Source organism: Prionailurus bengalensis, chromosome X, assembly GCF_016509475.1.
Source record: "Prionailurus bengalensis isolate Pbe53 chromosome X, Fcat_Pben_1.1_paternal_pri, whole genome shotgun sequence".
Classification (NCBI taxonomy): Eukaryota; Metazoa; Chordata; class Mammalia; order Carnivora; family Felidae; genus Prionailurus; species Prionailurus bengalensis.
The window spans coordinates 97,967,280-97,987,965 of record NC_057361.1 but is presented as its reverse complement, the minus strand read 5'-3'; the positions used below and the strand labels follow the sequence as shown (position 1 = coordinate 97,987,965).

The window sequence follows — 20,686 nt, the reverse complement described above, 5'->3', positions numbered from 1 at the left end:
ACTGGGAAATCATGACCCGAGCTGAAATTAAGAGTCGGACACAACTGACTGAGCTACCCAAGTGCCCCAAAATAACCAATTTTGAAATAAAGTACTGACACATGTTACAACACGGATGAACCACATTATGCTAAGTGAAAGGAGCCAGACACAAAAGGACAAATATTGTAGGATTCCACTTACACGAGGTACCCAGAATAGGCAAACTCATAGAGACAGAAAGTAGAAAAGAGGTGGCCAGCTGCTGGGGGGAATGGGAAGTCCGTGTTTAACGGGCACGGTTTCTATCTGGGATGATGAAAGAGTTCTGCAGATAGCGATAATGGTTGCACGACACTGTGAACGTACTCAATGCCATTGAGATGTATACTTAAAAAGGGTCAAAACGGCCAATTTTCTGGGTTTGTTTTTGTTTTTGTTTTTGACAAATCCCACAGCCTCCAAACAAAACCCAGTTTCGAACTTCATGGAATCAGTGCTTACCAGGCTGTCATCATTCTGGTCTCCAAACATTTCTTTAAAAATCTTGCCAGGATCAGGAATTGGAGGGAATATAATGATCTTGAGCCTTTAAGAAAACAGAGACATTTTTTGATCAAATCTTCCAGTCCACAGGAACGTCCCATTTAAATAAAGGCACTTTATTATTTTTTTTTTCAACGTTTATTTATTTTTGAGACAGAGAGAGACAGAGCATGAACAGGGGAGGGGCAGAGAGAGAGAGAGAGAGAGAGAGAGACAGAATCGGAAACAGGCTGCAGGCTCTGAGCTGTCAGCACAGAGCCCAGCGCGGGGCTGGAACCCACGAACTGCGAGATCGTGACCTGAGTCGAAGTCGGTCACCCAACCGACTGGGCCAACCAGGCGCCCCACTCTCATCGTTTTTAAAACTGTTTTCCAGCTTGGGGCACCTGGGTGGCTAACTGGGTGAGGCGTCTGACTCTTGATTTCGACTCAGGTCATGATCTCGTGGTTCATGAGACTGAGCCCCACGTCAGCGCGGAGGCTGCTTGCCTGCTCGCTCGCCCCCCCCCCCCCCAAGATAAATTTGAAAAAAACCACAAATGTTTTTTCCAGCTTAAATGACATCTATTCAAGGGAAAAAAATTGTATACACGTGAGGTGAACAACATGATGTTGTACGTTATGAAACGATGACCACGATCAAGCAAATTAACACATCCATCACCTCACACGGTTATGACTGTGCGTGCGTGGGTGTGTGCGTGCGCGCGTGAGCCGTCCCCTATAATTGAATAATAACGGTGCTTTACTCATCATAGGCCAGATGGGGGTTCATTGCTCATAATTTCAAAGAAAAAAATCTTCCGAGAACAGGGTTCATTCCTCTTTAATTTTACTTTCTTCTTTTCTCCTCTCCCCATCTTTACGCCTCAGACTACCCTTTGGTGGCCCCACCTCATCTCCCAGGCTCTGAACATCGGCGTGGCCCAGGGCTCTGTCTCTCGCCCTCTGGCCCTCTCACTGTACGAGCGCTCTCTTCCAGTCTTAGGGCTTCGGGTCCAGTTACACGCCGAGGGCTCCCCAGATTCCATCTCCGGCCCAGACCTCTCCCTGAAACTCCAGATTCATTGCACAACTACCCCTGTAACATCCCTACTTGGGTGTCTAACAGTCATCTGGAACTGACATTCCAAACTGAGTCCTCCCCTTTGCCCCAGGGCCAGCGCTCCGCACAACCTTCTCCCTCTCAGCCGAAGGCTCCAGCGTTCACCCAAACCTGAGCTCTCCGTGAACCCTCAGTTTCCCTCGGGCCTCACGGGCAAGCGGCCATCAGCAAGCGCTCTCAGCTCTGCCTTCCGAATGCGTCCCACCTCTGACCGCGACTTACTACCGCCATCACTAACCTCCTAGGCCAGGCTTCCTACGTCTTTACCCCCAAAACGCGGCAGCACCTTCTGACTAGCCCACCCGCTTCCGTTCCTGCCCGAGCCAGTTCTTCATTCGGCAATGTCGGTGACCTTTCATGACAGTAAAATCAGGGCGGGTTCCTTTCCCCGCTTAACACTCTGCAACGATTCCCCCTCATGCTTAGGACGAAGTCTCAATTCCCCCGCCACGGCCCACATGATCTGGCTCCGCCAACCTCTCCAGCCTCATCTGGCGCTCGCCCCTTGTGCGCACCGAGTGCCGTCTCTCTACCGACCAGAGACAGACAACTTGGTGAAGTTCTCTTTCCCGCAGCTTTAAAGTAGCAGCTTGCCCTGCATTAATACTGGACGGGTCATTGAATGCGTCACGCTAAGACTTCATTCCAAGCGCTACCGCCTTTGGCCGTATTAGGCATCTGAAAGAGCAGGGTGAACACGGGGCCTGTCGATGATCCCAAACACACGCGAAGGGAACGGTGCCGGAGCGGGGCCGCGGGAAATTAACGCGACACCTTCCTCCCCAGAAAATGGGCACGGTAATCCCTCTGGGCCGCGCCATACTACCAAAAGCCGTTGATAGCCAAAGTGCTCCTAATACGTGGGGCGAACGCCAAACGCTCTCACGAACAGTAGTAAGTGGAGAGGCAGGGCCAACAGAAGCCGCCAAGCCGACCGGGGCGGCCGCCTCACCTTTTGAGATAAAGCAGGAGGACTATGATGGCACCCGCAACGATGACCGGGGTGGCGAGCAGCATGGTTATATAGAACGTGGGGTCGGTGTTCTCACCTGGCAAACGGAAAGCAAACAAAAAGACATGAGTAATCAAACCCTTTTGGGGGCGGAGGGGAAACAACAAGCAACGGTTGGATCAAACTAGCGAGATGGCAGCTATCTCTGCACTCTACCCCCAACCTGTTTTCCAACTCTTCAATTCTATTTTTAAGGTTTTTTAATGCTTATTTATTTGTCAGAGAGACAGAGAGAGAGAGAGAGAGAGAGAGAGAGACAGACAGACAGACAGACTGTGAGCAGGGGAGGGACAGAGAGAGAGGGAGACACAGAATCCGAAGCAGGCTCCAGGTTCCGAGCTGTCAGCACAGAGCCGGATGCGGGGCTCGAACTCACGGACCATGAGATCATGACCGGAGCTGAAGTCGGACGTTTAACCGGCTGAGCCACCCGGGCGCCCCCAAAATGCTTCAATGATCTCATCTTCTGTTCCCTTAGCAGCGAAAAACAAAGTCCTGCTCTAGTGCCCAACATGCCACAGATGAAAAGACACCTTGAGGGTTGTCTGAAGCCAGGGTATCTTAACTAGTTCCAGACACTATTCCCAATGCTATTACACCTGTTAGAAAGATCATGTCATTAACAGTGATTCTCTCTTCTTGTTGGTCACTTAACCACTACTAGAACACCTAAGGCACTCCTAACTACCACCACTGCTATTTTTAACTGAGCATCTGCTACATATGTGATACCGCCCGGAGTGCCTCGATGTGTTTCTATGTATGCTATGGAGAGAGACGATGGTGTCTCCCGTTTATACAGATGAGAAGGATAAGGCTCAGAGAGGGTTAGTGGCTCGTTCAGAAGGGTTTAGTAAGTCAGGCCTCAAATCCGGCACCGTCCAAGTTCCAAAGCTTCTCGATCACTTGAGAAGTTGACTTGCTACGCTTCACACACAGAATGTCATGTCTGCTTACGTGCTCATCTTTTCCACGAGGGCATGACCACCTAGGAAGCATCGTCAGGGCCTAGCATCCCTGTGTTAGCCTCTAAGATGGCCCCAAATGATCCCTGCCTCCTGATACTCACGCCCTTACGTAACCTCCTCCCCTTGAGGGTGGGCCGGACTGACTGACTTGTCTGTAAAGAACTGAACGGCAGCGTTCATGTCATTGCCAACATTAGGTTACAAAAGACTGTGGTTTCCACACCGGGTGTCCTCTCACACACTCTTGCTTGAGTCACTTGCTTGAGCAAGCCAGTTGCCGTTTCATGAGGCATGAAATGCCTCCCTGCATGAAAGGCCCAAAGGGCAAGAAACTGAGGGAGGCCTCTGCAGTAGCTCCCTAGGACTGCTAGAGTGAATCGCCACATATCGGTTGGCTTAAAACAATAGACATGTGTTCTCTCACAGTTCCGAAGGCTAGACGCCCAAAAGCAAGGTATCCGCAGGGACGTGCTCCCTCTGAAGGCTCTGGAGACAAATCCTTCCTTGTCTCCTCCTAGCTTCTGGTGGCTCCCGGGAACCCTTGGGGTTCCTTGGCTATACCTGCATCACTCCATCGTCTGCCCCCATCCTCACAGGGCCTTCTTCCCTGGGGGGGGGGGTCTCTTCGTGTTTCTGTGTATCCTCTCTTATAATGATACTAGCCATCAGATGCAGGGTCTACTTTAATGGTGTGACCTCATCTTAACCTGATCACATCTGCAAAAACTATTTCCAAATAAAGTCACATTCACAGGTATAGGAGTTGGGAGCCGAACGTATCTTTTTGAGGGAGACGATTCAACCTGCTACAGCCCCCATCCAACAGCCAGCAAGGAACAGAGGCTTTCCGACGACCACATAAGTGAGCTTGGAAGTGGGTTTCCCAGCCCCAATCAAGCCTTCAGATGAGACTGCAGTCCCACCCAACAGCTTGACTGTAACCTCATGAGAGAACCTGGCACAGAGGCACTGAGCCACGCTGTGCCCAGATTCCTGACCCACAGGAACTGTGAGATGCTAAATGTGTTTTCTAAGCCACCAAATTTTGAGATTCTTTGTTATGCAACAATAGATAAGGAATACAACCATGCCTGGCACCTAGCTGTTCAGTCCCTCAATTAGTAGGGAACCGATTACCTCAATAACCTGTCTCTCTGACTGTCAGAAAGCTATTAGAAAGTTCTTCCGATGGTCCTATTTTGCCCCAAGGAGCCACAAAAGAAAATAACCTATCTCCTCTTCTACTTAAAATTCAGCAATCAGGACTCCTCGCCCCCAGGCTTGCTTCATCCAACCACTTGTCCCTAAGTTTTGTGATTCTTCAACATCCCGATGACCCTCTCAAGGATAGGTTCCAGTCTGCCAACGAAGCTCCTACAACGTGGCGCCCAGAATAGAACACTGCACGCTTCTGATGTGGCCAGGACGCTGTGTCCCACCCTGTAGTATCCCCTTGTTCTGGGTGCTACACTATCACTGCGGCCTGTGGCTACACACTGGGGGTATTTAAGGATCCAATGCTGAGTCACTCCTACACTCCACCCCACAACACACACACACACATCCATGAAGCGTAGCTCTTTCTAGGGGCGCCTGGGTGGCTTAGTCGGTTAAGCGTCCGACTTCGGCTCAGGTCATGATCTCACGGTTGGTGGGTTCGAACCCCGCGTCAGGCCCCGTGCTGACAGCTCGGAGCTCGGAGCCCGGAGCCTGCTTCGGGTTCTGTGTCTCCCTCTCTCTCTGCCCCTCCCCCTACTCACGCTCTGTCTCTCTCTCTCTCCCAATATGAATAAAAATTAAAATTTTTTTTTTTTAATTTTTTTTTTCAACATTTATTTTTGGGACAGAGAGAGACAGAGCATGAATGGGAGAGGGGCAGAGAGAGAGGGAGACACAGAATCAGAAACAGGCTCCAGGCTCTGAGCCATCAGCCCAGAGCCTGACGCGGGGCTCGAACTGCGGGACCGCGAGATCGTGACCTGGCTGAAGTCGGACGCTTAACCGACTGCGCCACCCAGGCGCCCCAAATTTTTTTTTTTTTAAAAAACAGCACAGCTCTTTCCAATCCTGTTCTTGGGCCTGACACCCAGTTTGCTCAGGCACTCCGTTGATACACGAAACTGTTGTCTTCAAACCCGGATACGGTTTGATCTCTGTCAAACGCCATCAAGGTCACTGTTCTACTCTTGATTCTGTCACTAGCCCACAGGATGGTCCTCTAGCAAAGCACGAGCTATGGATTTCATCATGCCCGCCTCCTGGTATGTTGTTCAGGTTGTTAAAAACATAGAGACAGGACAGGAGAGAGAGAGAGAGAGTGACGCCTTTCGGATTGTGGGTTTTCAAAGAGCTGCGCGGTGTGAGTTAAACCTGGGTGATCTGGCTGTAATTGAACAGCAAATGCAGTGAGACTGCAGCTTCCCCTGGAGGATGTCGGGAATGCGGTGCCGCCCCCTCCCCCAGTCGATCTTCCGCTTCGGCCCCTCGCTGGTTTCCGTGGCGCGCGAGGTGCCGTCCCCTCACCTATGCTCATCGCCTGGCTCCAGTTGCTCCACAGCCTGTCGTCCTCATAGCACAGCTTATTCGTCCTCACCCGGATTCTCACTGTGTTCAGAGTGTCGGGGAGGATGCCGGGGACCATGAAGCAAATTGTACCCTGAGAGGGGAGACAAACACACACGAGGCATGTTACCGGGCGGTTCTCTTTTTCTGCTTCTGAATCCCGCAGAAATAGAATTCTCTGCCAAATTCTGTACGCGGTCAAGACTTGGATGGCGGCCCCCATGATCTGACTTTAGCTCCTCAAGCGAAACTTGGCAATAACCCGCAAAACAAAGGAGTTTCTTTTGCTCAGAGCAGTTACCGTTGAGGCCACAGTCACCCCGCCCCACCCCCAGTCACTCTGTGAGCTTAAACCCAAAGAGCGAAAGTTGAATTTACTGACCTCCAGGTTTCCCTCAAATTCTGAATTCTGACACTTGGCTTCTTCAACCTGGAAGATATAAAAAACAAACACATTCAAAAAGAATTAAAAGACTCCATCGCATCATTTCACCATTTCTAACAAGGTTTCCTTTCATCCCATCTGAAGGGGACCAGGTGCCGTGAAAGGCTAGTTTTGTTTTGTTTTAATAAGATGCGCTGGATCGATTATATACACATACAGGAAAAAAAAAAAAAAAACCTCTTGACCCCTACCTCACAGTATTTACAAAGTCAATTCCAAATGGACCGCACATCTAAATGTGAAAGTTAAAATAAACTGAACAAACAAATACATAAATACGGCGAGATTTTAGAAGAAAACGTAGAACATCTTCATGACCTTGAAGCAGGAAAAGGTTTCTTAAATAAAACCACACAATAGTAACCCTAAAGGAAAAATTGTTATAAAGTCACCTGTATCAAAATTCCAAACTTCTTCTGTTCATCCAAAGATATCCTATTCAGGAAATTTGAAAAGTGACGCATAGAGTGAGAGAAGATGCCTGCAATCGCTGACAAAGAACTTGCATACATACCTATTTATAACATATACTTATATTTATATGTAACACACCCACGCACATATACATATAGCCCACCAACTAACGAGGAAGAGGCAGACAACCCCACAGAAAAACTGGCAAAAGATTTGAGCAGGCATTTCACAAGAGGGTATTCCAAACTGCCAACGAACATGTGCAAAAGCGCTCAACTTCGTTAATCACCAGGGAAATGCAAATTAAATCCACAAGATAATGACACACGCACGCCAATCAGACAACACCGAGTGCCGATGAGAATGGGAAGCACCTAGCGTCCTCAGCTTCCGCTCTTCATGGTGGAAATGGGCACAACCATTCGGGAAAAGTCTGATCATCACTTAGAGACCATCATATATAACCCTCTGACCCATACAGGCTCAACAGAAACGTACGCACGTGCGCACCAAGAGACAAATACGCAAATGTTCATAAAAACTCTATTCATAAAACTCCCAACCGGAAACTATCCAAATAGGCCCCAAAGGGAGAATGGATAAATCAAATGTGATAATACCGACACGATAGAACCAATGCAGTGAGAACGAAACACTGACAACTACAGGCAACGGTATCTGTGGCTCTTCCTAAACAGAACGCTGGGTGAAAGAAGGCAGACGCGCACAAAAAACAAATGCTGGAGAATTCGTTCATACAAGGCTTCAAAGAGGCAACAGAGGCGCCCGGGTGGCTCAGTCAGGCACCCAACCCTTGGTTTTGGCTCAGGTCACGATCTCACAGTTCATGAGATCGAGCCCCGCATCGGGCTCTGCGCCAACAGCGTGGAGCCTGCTTGGGATTCTTTCTCCCTCTCCCTCTGCCCCTCCCCTGCTCACTTGTTCTCTCTCAAAATAAATAAATAAACTTTAAAAACAAATAAATAAAAATAAAAAGAGGCAACAAAACTAATCTATGGGATCAGAAGTCAGGGTAACAGTCATGTGTTGGGAGAGTGACTAAAAGGGGTCATGATGGGGCTTCTGGGGTGCTGGTTACATAAGTGAAAAATCATTTGCAAAAATCACTTGTGAAAACTCATTGAGCTATGCATAACCACTTGTGTGATTTTTCTATAGGATACTCTACATCAATTAAAAGTTAAAAAAAAACCAGTCTCCCTTGTTGAGAGTATGATATCAAAAACGACTGAGTCAGAGAAAACAAAGTATAATGCAAAATTCTCTTCCACACATTTTAAATCACTTGCTGTCTGATGTAGACAGAAAGATCAGTTCCTAAAATGCAAATATTTCAAAAGTGGAGTGAAAAATCAATAGTGAAAATCTGTTGCTTAGTATAAGTAGTCTACTTCTGGCCAACAGGTTATATGAAAAGATGTTCAACATGATTAATCATCAGGGAAATGAAAATCAAAACCATAACTAGGCATCATCTTATACCTATTAGAATGGCCAACATCAAAGACAAGAAATAACAAGTGTTGGTGAGGATGTGGAGAAAGGGGAACGCTTGTGCATTGCTGGTGGGAATGCAGACTGTTGCAGCCACTGTGGAAAGCGGTATGGAGGTTTCTCAAAACATTAAAATTAGAATTGCCCTATGATCCAATAATCACACAACCCAAAAGGAACAAAAACACTAATTCAAAGGGGTACATGCACCCCTATGTTTACTGCAGCATTATTTACCATAGCCAAGATATGCAAAGTGTCCACCCATAGATGAATAAAGAAGATGTGGTACGTATGTATGATGGAGTATCATCCAGCCGTGAGAAAGAAGGAAAAATCCTGCCATTTGTGACAACATGGATGAAACTCAGGGGGCACTGAAAGACAAATACCGTATGACCTCATATATATGCGGAATCTAAAAAAGTTGAGTTCAGGGGCACCTGGGTGGCTCAGTGGGTTAAGCACCTGACTTCGGTTCAGGTCATGATCTCACAGTTCGTGGATTCGAGCCCCACGTCGGGCTCTGTGCTGATAGCTCGGAGCCTGGAGCCTGCTTCGGATTGTGTCTCCCTCTCTCTCTGCCTTTCCCCTGCTCACTCTCTGTCTCTCTCTCAAAATAAATAAACATTAAAAAGTTAAAAAAAAAATTGTTTTTAAAGTTGAGTTCGTAGAGGCTAAAAGTGGAATGGTGGCAGAAGGGGCTGAGGGACAAGGGGGGAATGGGGTGACGTTGGTGAAAGGGTACAAGCTTTTAGTTATAAGTTCTGGGGATCTAATGTACAGAGTGGTGATTGTAGTTAATAATGCCGTATTGTATAATTGAAATTTGCTAAGAGAGTAGATCTTAAGCGTTCTCACTACTTAAAAAAAGGTAACTGTGGGGGCACCTGGGTGGCTCGGTTGGTTAAGCATCCGACTCTTGATTTTGGCTCAGGACATGATCTCATGGTCATGAGATCGAGCACCACATCAGGATCCACGCTGAGCACAGGGCCTGCTTAGGATTCTCTCTCTCTCCTTCTCTCTCTCTCTCTCTCTCAAGCCCCCCCCCCCCCCGCCTCGTTCACGCAGGCACACATGCATGCTTTCTCTCTCAAGGTAGATAAACATTAAAAAAAGGGTAACTGTGTGAAGTGATGGATGTGTTAATTAACTTGATTGTGGTAATCATTTCACAAGATATACGCATATGAAGTTATCATGTTGTACACCTTGAAAGTAATCACACTGTACAACCCAAATATATATACTTTTTCCTTGTCCATCATACCTCAACAAAGCTGGAAGAAACAGTCACCTTTTATCAAAGAGACGCTTAAACATGAGACAAAAGCCAGAACACAGAGCTATGATTTTTGACCGTGCATGTTATTCACTAAATGGTTCCCTGCAGCATTTGTGATGAGCTGGAAGGCCAGCTGAGTGATGGAGAGTTGTCCTATCGCTACTTCTTCCAGGGCAGAGAAGAGGCCACTTGGGAATCAGAGACCTGCTGGGGAATCACAAGCGTCAACTACCACTTGATGGATCGGGTTGCAGGTTCGTGTCTCCCTCCTCATCACCATCTCCCAGACATCAGCAAATCACGGCGCAAATGGAAGGTTCTGGGCTCTTGTTCAAATGTAAATTCCCTTGCATAGTTTATGGGCTGCTCAGATACCCCTGTGGGAGAAGGAAGACAAGGGCACAGAGGACCAAGCAGAGAGTTTGTGGAGAAGGGGGGGTGGTTAAACAAGAGTCATTCTTTGCTTTGTGATTCTGTCATGAGTTACTTCTGACCACAGCCTCCATGTGATGGCACCAGCTCATGTCCCAGCCTACTTCCCCCTCTTAACTAGAACACCAGGCGAAATAATTCCTCAAAAAGGCTCGCAAAAAACAGGGCAGGGGGAAGGGTCTAACCAGAGGAGCTCAAAATCAGTGAGCGTACAAAAAGCTGATGACATTGTGGGAGAGGAAGCAGCTGGTGAACATCTGCCAGGGGAAAGAACATTCGGCTCAAATGTGTAAACAGAGTTAATTCCCAATAGGCTACAGTTCTGATTTAGGAGGACAAATTCCATAGCATGTACACGCTCTTCAGTTCAAAAGTTTGTAAAAAAGATTAACTCAGTTCGACAATAATTTATTAAGTGATGACCGTGCACATGGTGTTAATACCAAATATTCTCAAAGTTTAATACATCAGGACCAACCTTTGACTACATAAAGACCAACTGATTAGCTGTGTGGCCTGTAGCAAGTTACTTACCCTCTCTGAGCCTTAGTTTCCCAATAAAATATAGATTAAAATAGAACCACTTCACAGACTGTTATATGCTACTGTATGAGAAGCACCTAGAAGAGTAGCTTTGTAGCATATCATGAACACTTAACAAGGGATGGCTGTTACTATTAAGAGGAAGTATTGAGGTGGTCCCCAGTGCTTACGAGCACAAGCTTTGGGGTCAGATCACATTTGCTCATCTGTGAAATGGGGACAAAATGATAGGACCTAGATCGTCAGGGTAACCGTGAGGATTACAAGAAAGGGTTGAGGTAATGTGTCCGTTAAGATGCCTACCACAGGGGGGCCCGGGTGGCTCAGTCAGTTGAGCCGCCGACTCTTGATGTCTGCTCACGTCGTGAGCCCGGGGTCGTGGGATCGAGCCCCGCATCGGGCTCCATGCTGAGCGTGGAGAGTCCCTGCTCGGGATCGGGATTTTCTCTCTCTGTCTCTCCCTCTGTCCCTGTCCACCCCCCACTCGCATGCTCGCTCTCTCTCTCTCTCTCTCTCTCTCTCCAGAAAACATTTAAAAAATAAAATGCCTAGCACACAGTAATCGCTCGATCTGTGCTAGCCACTGTTAGCGGGAGTGGCACAAAGTAAACACCCCCGAAGTCCTCCCTGCAGGAGCTTTTATTTTTAGTCAAGAGAAAAGGCTCAAACATGTGATCGGGGTAACTCGCAGGACACAATTCGGTGCCAAATGAGTAATACGAGCAGCATGTGTCTCAGGATTTCAGGCAGAAGAGAGCAGGAGAGGCTGGAGTAGTCAAGTATGCTTCAGCGCTCTGACAAGCTGACTCCGCCGTAAATCCAAGCCTCACCTTCTCCCCACTTGGAAGCCCTTTGCTCTTTCCCTTTGCAGCACGGTACGGGGACACCACTTTCTGGTACGGATAATGGTGGTTCTATTTCGGCAAACGGATTCACCTGCAGATGCCCAGAAAAGCCCCGGTCAGCTGCGGACCCCGGCCACTCCCTCTGGAGTTACAGCCTGTCAACAGTGGCTTATTTTAGTAAGTATTTTGAAACTCCCACGATGAGCCAAAACAACTGGACCAAAGCATGTGCCCACGTGCGAGATGCCGGGGTCCTTTAAAAGCCCATACGAAACACTCGGGCCCTCACCTCTGAAATGCAAACGCACACGGCCCCCCCCACCCCCCCCACCGCCGGCAGGCGGCACACCAGCCACGGCCCGGCCCCTGTGGTCTTGTGGCGCCACCTCATGGAAACGACACTCCTCGGGGGCCAGGGTATTTGAATCTGGGCAAAATTTCCCAATTTTGTCGTCGTCGTTGTTTTGGTTTCTTAAATGTATTCATTTCAATTCACGTTAGGCTTCGGCAGTAGAATTTAGCGATGCATCACTCACACAGAACCCCCAGTGCTCATCCCAACGAGCGCCCTCCTTAAGGCCCGTTGCCCGTTTAGCCCATCCCCCACCCACGTCCCTCCAGCAACGCTTCGTTTGTTCTCTGTATTTAAGCCTCTTATGGTTTGCCTCCGTCAAATTTAATAAACGAACCCCCACCGTGCCTGTGGTCCAAACAAAAATGTTTAAGGCCCAAGTGTGTGACCTCTCCTGTAAAGCGGAAGAATGGGACTGACGCCCTGAGGTTACACCACATCCTGTTATGGCCGGTGGCCCACGGGGACCTCTAATTAGTATGTTTTGTATTAGCTTCCCAGGAGCGCAAATGTACATACGCCAACAAATACGGACTCCTCAAAGTGGACTACCTTAGTTGCCACAAACTCCAAGGAAAGGGAATGGCCATACCAGAGCCTCGAAGTATCTACCCGATCTGACCCCGGCCTCCCGCCTACGCGTCTTTTCCTATTGTGTTTTGGCCACCCGAGTCTCCTCTCTGTGCCTCACACAGGCCAAGCCCGTTCCTGCCTCAGAGTCTTTGTACTGGCTGTTCCCCCCACCCCCAGATCTTCACACGGCTAGCCCCTGCTCGTCATTCTGGTCTCATCGCCAATGTCATCACTTCAGATGACTGCCCAACCTCATGTTCCCTCAGGCCCGCCTGTCATGCCACTACATGACCTATTTAATTTTCTTCACAGCCTTCATGCTCTGAAATCAGCTTGCTCATTTACATACTCATTTTCCAGTAGGGAGGTTTCATGGGAAAAAAAGACCTTCGCGTCAGGGTCACGTGCACCTAAAACAGCGCCCGGCACGTGGTAGATCTGTACTGAAAATGCGTTCAGCAAATGAATCAACGAATGGCTTGAATCTGACGGCCAGTGCCACTACCATAAACCCTCAAAGCTCCCACCACGCCCTATTTCCGACGAGAAAGTTCATTACCGTCATCATCAGGTGACAAATCTAAGAGCTGCATTTCACTGACATTTCAGTATATTACCCTGTAAGAAACTCGAGTGACAGAAAAATAGCCAAGTGACATCAACTAGCTAAGAAAAACTTACGTAGAAAATATCATGCGTCTCTGTTTGGCTGTTGTTGACTTCTACTTGATAAGATAAGCATCTGCTATAAAAATTCTGTGGATTCTTCCATTGCACGTACAAGTTACCATTTTGGAAGAAGAGCCGTTTAATATGTGGGGGATCAGGTTTCACTGAAAGACAGAAATAGAAGCATACAAATTAGCTTCCAGGGTTCATTTTGATGAGGTTCATACACGGGTAGAGATAATGAAGGTCACAATGAATGGAGAAAGCTTATTTTAAGCTGCCCCGCCAAATGGATCTAACGAACATCTTCGGGGTGTCTGGAAGATGACGTGAACTCTGACCTGCATCCGGTTAGAACACGGATGGGGTATAATCAGGACATCTAGCTGTGACAGAGAATAAAGAAAAGAAGCCCTTAGGTCCACACGTGCATCCACCTAATGGATAACGGGGGGCACCGGGCACAAGGGGTTTCCCCAGGCGCCACTCACTTGCGCAAAGACCCCAATTAAAACATGAGCCTAGTCTCTGTCACACGCCACGGCACGGATGAACCTCAAGGACCGTATGCTAAGTGAAATAAGCCCATCACAAACACTGTAGGATTCCACCCAGAAGAGGTACCTAAAGTAGTCAAAATCATAGAAAATAGAAAGCTGGTTACCAAGGGCTGGGGGAGGGGAAGTCAGTGTTTAGTGGGCATCGAGTTTCAGTTCTAAAAAGATTTGAGAAAGTTCTAGAGATTTGTTGCACGCCAGTGTGAATATACTTGACACCTCTGAACCGTATAGTCAAAAACGGTTCCGACGGGAGGGGTGCCTGGGTGGCTGAGTCAGTTAACCGACCAACTCTTGCTTTCAGCTCAGGTCATAATCTCACGGTTCATGGGTTCGAGCCCTGAATCCGGCTCTATGCTGATGGTTCGGGGCCTGCTTGGGATTCTCTCTCTGCCCTCCCCCACACTCACTTTCTCTCTCTCTCTCTCAAAATAAATAAACTTTAAAAGCAAGTATTTTTAAAAAATGGTTACGATGGGAAATTTAATGTTATATGATTATAGCCACAATTAAAAATAAAGTAAAAAAAGGGGGCATCTGGGTGGCTCAGTTGGTTGAGTGTCCGACTTCGGCTCAGGTCATGATCTCGTGGTTCACGAGTTCGAGCCCCGCGTCAGGCTCTGTGCTGACAACTCAGAGCCTGGAGCCTGCTTCGGATTCTGTGTCTCCCTCTCTCTCTGCCCCTTCCCTGCTCATGCTCTGTCTCTCTCTCTCTCTCTCTCTCTCTCAAAAATAAACATTAATTTTTTTTTAAATAAAGTAAAAAAATTAGCCTAGTCCATTTACTTCTTAATGAGTCAACTATGCTTAAGGCTAAGCAACAGAAAAGAATTCGGATGAGGGGGTGCCTGGGTGGCTCAGTCAGTTTAGAGTCCGACTCCTGATTTCAGCTCGGGTCACGATCTCGCAGTTCATGAGTTTGAGCCCCACATCAGGCTCCACGCTGACAGTGCGGAGCCTGCTTGGGATTCTCTCTGCCTCCTTCTATCTCTTTGCCCCTCCCCCGCTTGCATGTGCTTTCTCTCTCTCTCGAAAATAAAAAGAAGAAGAAGACGACCACGACAAAGAAGAAGAAGAAGAAGACGACGACGACGAAGAAGAGGAGGAGGAAGAGAATGGACAATGACAGAAAACAACTTGAAGCTATCATCTTCCAGCTGCGGAGGATCTCCCTTTTTGGCACCACTAATCTCCAGGAAGGAGGATAGGAAAACGAGCTTTGAAAGGTCCATCAAGGACAATCGGCCAAGCAAGAGGCAGGACAGAGAAGGGCTCAGATTATCCCACTTGGCAAGTTACCACGACCTCACTCCCCTGGCCTTCGGTCCACTAGTAGAATTCACTTCCACAACTATCTGAAGGAGTGGTAAATAGTGTTCCAGTCGCAGACTTGGGAACCTGGTCAGTGCATGGTTATCTGCTGATATATTTTCTGTATCTCTCTCAGCCAGAATCTGAGCTCCCTGTCGGGACCTTGCAACACATAAATACACGTGATGCTTACAGTAGCCTGCTTTAGGGACTTACAGAACACATATATACCTCACATCACTTGGAACTCATGACAATCCTTTGAGGTCAGAGGGACTCCCCAGGAAACGCTGAAAGAGAGTATATGCTTTGTCCGATGTGAAGACCTAGGACCTCAAGCAGACATTTTGTTTTCAACTCGAGGCCTCTTTCTAATGGGCCAACACTCGGCTGCTTTGGTTGTTCTGACTGCTGGCTGCCTGTGCTGCCCAGCACGTCAGCTGGTTTGAGTATCACTTCTGGTCACTCCTCCTCCAGTCCAGTCCTTTTTTCAACTAAGAGACTCTCAAGTATCATAAGTAAAAGAAGAGATTTTTTTTTTACGTTCATTTATTTTGAAATGGGGGGGGGTGGAGAGGGGCAGAGAGAGAGAGAGAGAGGGGGAGAGAGAAAATCTCAAGCTGACAGTGCAGAGCCCGACACGGGGCTCGATCCCACGAACTGCAAGATCACAACTCGAGCCGAAAGCAAGAGTTGGACGCTTAACGGACTGCGCCACCCAGGTACCCCTAAAAGAGAGCGGATCTTAAAAGACAGAGAGCCTGTATCCAATCTCGGTTCTACAGCTAACTGTGTGCTCTAAGTCTGAACACACTCAGAAGCAAATAAGAACAAAACATGTGACACACGGGCTCAAGAACCATTAGAATTTGCAAGGCTGCTTCTTTTAAAAGAACTCAAATAAAGGTGTACATAAATGCAATCCTTTTTTCTGGGAAAATCCTAAAACCAGAATCGTCACTTTTTTAGTATCTGTATTGATGGTTCAAAAGACTTAATGCTTTTTATTATCCACACTGTCGTGCGGGACTTCTAAAACTTACCATGAGAAGTTAAAGGCACTATATTGAAGGATGGTCTAATTTTCCCCGCATTATCCTTGACCACTATTTGGACGCTGTGTTGTTCAAAACTGGAATCCTTCAAATTAGTCAAAGCAAAGGAACAACCAATGTGTTGACCTTCTCTATAGATGTTTTCACATTGAAGAATTTTTCCCAGGCTGCTGTGCCTGCAAGATAGAAGGAGACAACCTTCTGGATTATTTGTAACAAGGTATTCAGGAAACAAAGGCAGACATTTGCTTTTCCATGACTGAAGAGGACCACGAAAAGCAGTATTTGCAATATGGAAAGATAGCTTTTCCCAAAACCCTGTTTTATAACGTGGCTCTGTTTCATACTCTAGGAAGAAACGAAGGTTCCTTTTCGACGAACACTTGTTTGTTTTTTTAAGTAAGCTCTACACTCAGCGTAGGGCTCGAACTCACAACCCCGACATCAAGAGTCACATGCTCTACCGACTGAAGCAGCCAGGCGCCCCGACCCCTGCTACTTTCAATAGCTATGGAGCCCTGCCTCCTTTCCCTCGTCTGTATGAGGGATCTTCCGAGGCCAGGATGAGAAGTTGTATGCTTCTTGAAAGTGTCTCACGTGCTGAATTCCGTGGCTCTCCTCTGGCCCTTCTGTCTGCCTGCCTTGTTTTCTTGGCTTCTCCTCCCCCTTCTCTCTTCTCAGAGGGTTCACATCCAGTCCTCGGCCCTGTGCACATTCCCTTCTACCGCGTACGCCCTCATCCATCTTTCCCCGGTTTACCATTTCAATCCCTCAACTAGAATTTCTACACTGGGGATTCCTTGGAGCCAGTCCCAGATTTTTAACTGCTCCATTTGTGTGTTCCACTCTGGCGTCAAAGCCAACGTCCTTATGCCCTCTCTTCCCTGCTAAATTGCCTTTCTTCTAACCTTCCCCGTTCCCATCAGTCAGAGCTCGTTTTCTCTGGGCTCCTAGATTACAGCCTTTGAAATCACCCTTTCCCCCCTCCGTCCCCCCCTCTTTTCCCTATATTCTATCACCAAATTCTGTCATTTCTTCCTCCACAAAGCTTCTTGGAGTCTCTCCTGCGACATTCCTGTGACCCTCACCTTGTCTCACGCCCTAATCACCTCAGGCTTCCTGTCCTTTTCAGACTGACCCCCCTGACCTTTGTTATCAGTGCCTTCCAATCACTGCCAGGTGACCGTTCCAGAATACAGTGGTTTTCTCAGTGTCTTACTCCACCACGTAGCTTTCAATGCCTTTGTAACCAGGTCTGCTGGCGTCTCATTTCCCATTTCGAACCTCTACACGTACCTTTCCCCATTGATCACCAGCATCTAGCACAGCGCAGGCAGACGGAAGGCACTCATTACACGTTTCTGTCTAGGCTACCCAAGGATTCTCTCTTGTACTACCTGGCAGAAGACAGAGTCAAGCCTTACGTCAGCCACAATGGGGGGCGTGCAAAGGTTTCTACAGAAAGGAAGACAAACTTAAAAACGAACCAGGAGTAACGAGTCCCAAACTCTTGACTTGTTACCTCCGAAATCACCTATAGCCGTATACGATGAAGGTTCCTCAAGCCCTCTCCTGAGATTCCTACTTGGCGGGTGTGGCCCAGGGCCTAGGAGTGAGCACTCTGGCAGCAATTCTCCAGGGGATTCTGCTGCAAATCAGGTTTTATAAAACTCAGATCCACTCTCATAAATAGAGTCAACTGATCTTTGACAAGGGAGCAAAAGCAATACAATGGGGGCAAAGACAGTCTCTTCAACAAATGGTGCTGGAACAACAAGATGTCCACGTGCCAAGAAGTGAATCCTGACACGGTCCTTACGCCATCCACAAAACCAACCTCACGATGGATCACAAACCTAAATGTAAGGTGCAAACTTACAAAACTCTTAGGAGATAACACTGGGGAAAACCTAGATGAGCTGGGGTGTGGCGGCGACTTTTTGGATATAACACCAAAGATGTGATCTTATATAGATAAAGAAATAATCAATCACCTAGATTTCACTCAAATTAAAAATTGCTGGGGCACCTAGGTGGCTCAGTCGCTTGAGCATCTGACTTTGGTCCAGGTCATGACCTCACGGTTCCTGAGTCGGAGCCCCGCGTTGGGCTCTGTGCTGACAGCTCAGAGCCTGGAGCCTGCTCGCACTCTGTCTGTCTCTCTCACAACAATAAACAAACATCAAAAAAAAAATTTCTGCCCTATAAAAAGGAATAGCAAGAGAGTAAGAAAAAGAAGCCACAGACTCGGAGAAAATGTTTGCAAAAGACATGTCTATCTTATAAAGGATAGTTCTCTAAAATATGCAAAGAATTCAGGGTGCCTGGCTGGCTCCATCAGAAGAGCATGTGACTCTTGATCTCGGGGCCATGAGTTTGAGCCCCCCTGTTGGGTGTAGAGATTACTTGAATAAAAACTAAATAAATTAAAAAATATATATATACAAAGAATTTTTTTTTTGAGAGAGAGAGAGAAAGAGAGAGTGTAAGCAGGGGAGAGGGGGCAGAGGGAGAGAGAGAAAAGATCTTAAGCGGGCTTCCCGCTCATGGAGCCTGATGCAGGGCTGGATCCCATGACCCTGGGATCATGCCCTGAGCCCAAATCAAGAGTCGGACATTCAAGCAACTGAGCCACCCAGGCGCCCCAAGAGTTCTTAAAATAATAAGAAAACAACCCAATTACAAAATGAGCTAAAGACTTTCATAGGCACCTCACCGAAGAAGATTAACAGATGGCAAAGAAGCCTATGGAAAGACGTCCCACATCATATGTCACCTGGGAAATGCAAATTAAAGCAACAAGATATCACTACACACCCATTAGCATGGCCAAAATCCGGAGCACTGACAACATCAAATGCTGGGGATGGTACGGAGCAATAGGAACTCTCATTCAGTGCTGGTGGGAATGCAAAATGGTACAGCCACTTTGGGACACAGTTTGGTGGCTTCGTACAAAACTAAACCTACTCTTCCTATATGATCAGCAATTGTGCTCCTTGGTATTTACCTAAAGGAGTTGAAAATGTACATCAATTTTATAGCAGTTGTACATCAAACGTTTATAGCAGCTTTATTCATAATTGCCAGAATTCAGAAGCAACTAAGACATCCTTCAGCAGGCGAATGGAGAAATCAACCGTGGTGCATCCACACAATGGGATATTATTCCGCATGAGAAAAAAAAGAGGTATCACGCCATGAAAAGACGTGAGGAAACTTAAATGTGTATTAACTAAGTGAAAGAACCCAATGTGAAAAGGCTACACGCTGTATGATTCCAACTCTATGACATCCTGGAAAAGGCACAATTATGGAGACAATGAAAAGATCAGCGGCTGCAGGCGTTGTAGAGGGAAAGATGAATAAACAGGCAGAGGACAGGGGATTTTTTAGGACAATGAAAATACTCTGCATGATATTATAACGATAGATACATGTCATAATACATTTGTCCGAACCCACAGAATATACAACACCAAAAGTGAGCCTGAAGGTAAATGGACTTTGAGTGATCAGGATGTATCAGTGCAGGTTCATCAACTGTAACAAACCTATATCTCTCTGATGGGGGGAGGGGACGGATGTTGATGATGGGGGAGGTTATGAATTGTGAGGGCAGCGGGTATTTGGAAAATCTCTATCTTCCTCTCAACTTGGTTACAAGCCTAAGACTTCTCTACAAAAAAAAAAAAAAAAAAGGTCTTTAAAAACAAATCCCCAAACTCAGATCTAATGTATTTTATTCCCTCAAACACTATGCAAAGAAATATTTAAATACCTAAAATGCTCTTGCCCCTTAAGAGACAGTACATAAAGTTTTTCTCCTGGTTGTAGGCCTCTGTAGGTCATGAATGAACACAGCCTTAAAAACTAAGTTAGTGCCACGGCTAGTTTTTAGCTCAGACAGGCCTGGAATGTTTTCTGTCCACACCCAGAAAGAGAAACTGAAGAAACTTATGAGACTTTTGTTACATAACTAAAAAAAAAAAAAATATATATATATATATATATATGCAGAAAATTAATTTTTTTTCATCTCATGAAAGGAACTTCTCCAGTGGTTAATCCTTAAGATTCTTTTCTCACTTCGGTACTCCAAGTATTTCACATACTCTCATGGATCCCAGATAGGAAATTAAAAAAAAAAAAAAAAATCGGTTGTAATTTAGAAAAAAGAACAAAAGGGGAAATATTGGCTTTCGAATAGACAACTTTTGGGGCCTTCTTGTGCAATATCAGATAAGAACCTGAGCTAGAAGGCACTCAGGTGCTTCCTGCTAAAATCCACACACGGAAATTCTCCATGGACTCACACTATAGGGATAAGGAGGAAATGGACAAATTCAAAGACTATTTCCCCAACTCTGAAGATGATTAATGTGGTACAAAATTCCCTAAAATTCACTGGCAGAGCTAGTCTGTAGCTATTGAGGTCAGGCTCCGTGTAATGCCAGACTAGCCCTGCAGGACCCGAAGTCACAGCCCTGGAGTTTCAAAGTGATTCTCCATCTC

At 46.9% G+C, this 20,686-nt stretch overlaps 1 protein-coding gene across 1 annotated transcript in view; it reads right to left on the bottom strand.

Moving 5' to 3' along the window:
• The window catches only part of IL13RA1 (interleukin 13 receptor subunit alpha 1), a 60,018-nt gene that overhangs the window by 16,578 nt on the left and 22,754 nt on the right, over positions 1–20,686 (bottom strand). The window contains exons 5-10 of the mRNA XM_043571398.1: positions 16,160–16,347; positions 13,261–13,412; positions 6,555–6,602; positions 6,134–6,266; positions 2,583–2,679; positions 484–568 (exon numbers count right to left, since the gene is read on the bottom strand). Coding sequence (XP_043427333.1) covers positions 484–568; positions 2,583–2,679; positions 6,134–6,266; positions 6,555–6,602; positions 13,261–13,412; positions 16,160–16,347 — 703 coding nt within the window. The remainder of the gene's footprint in view (positions 1–483; positions 569–2,582; positions 2,680–6,133; positions 6,267–6,554; positions 6,603–13,260; positions 13,413–16,159; positions 16,348–20,686) is intronic.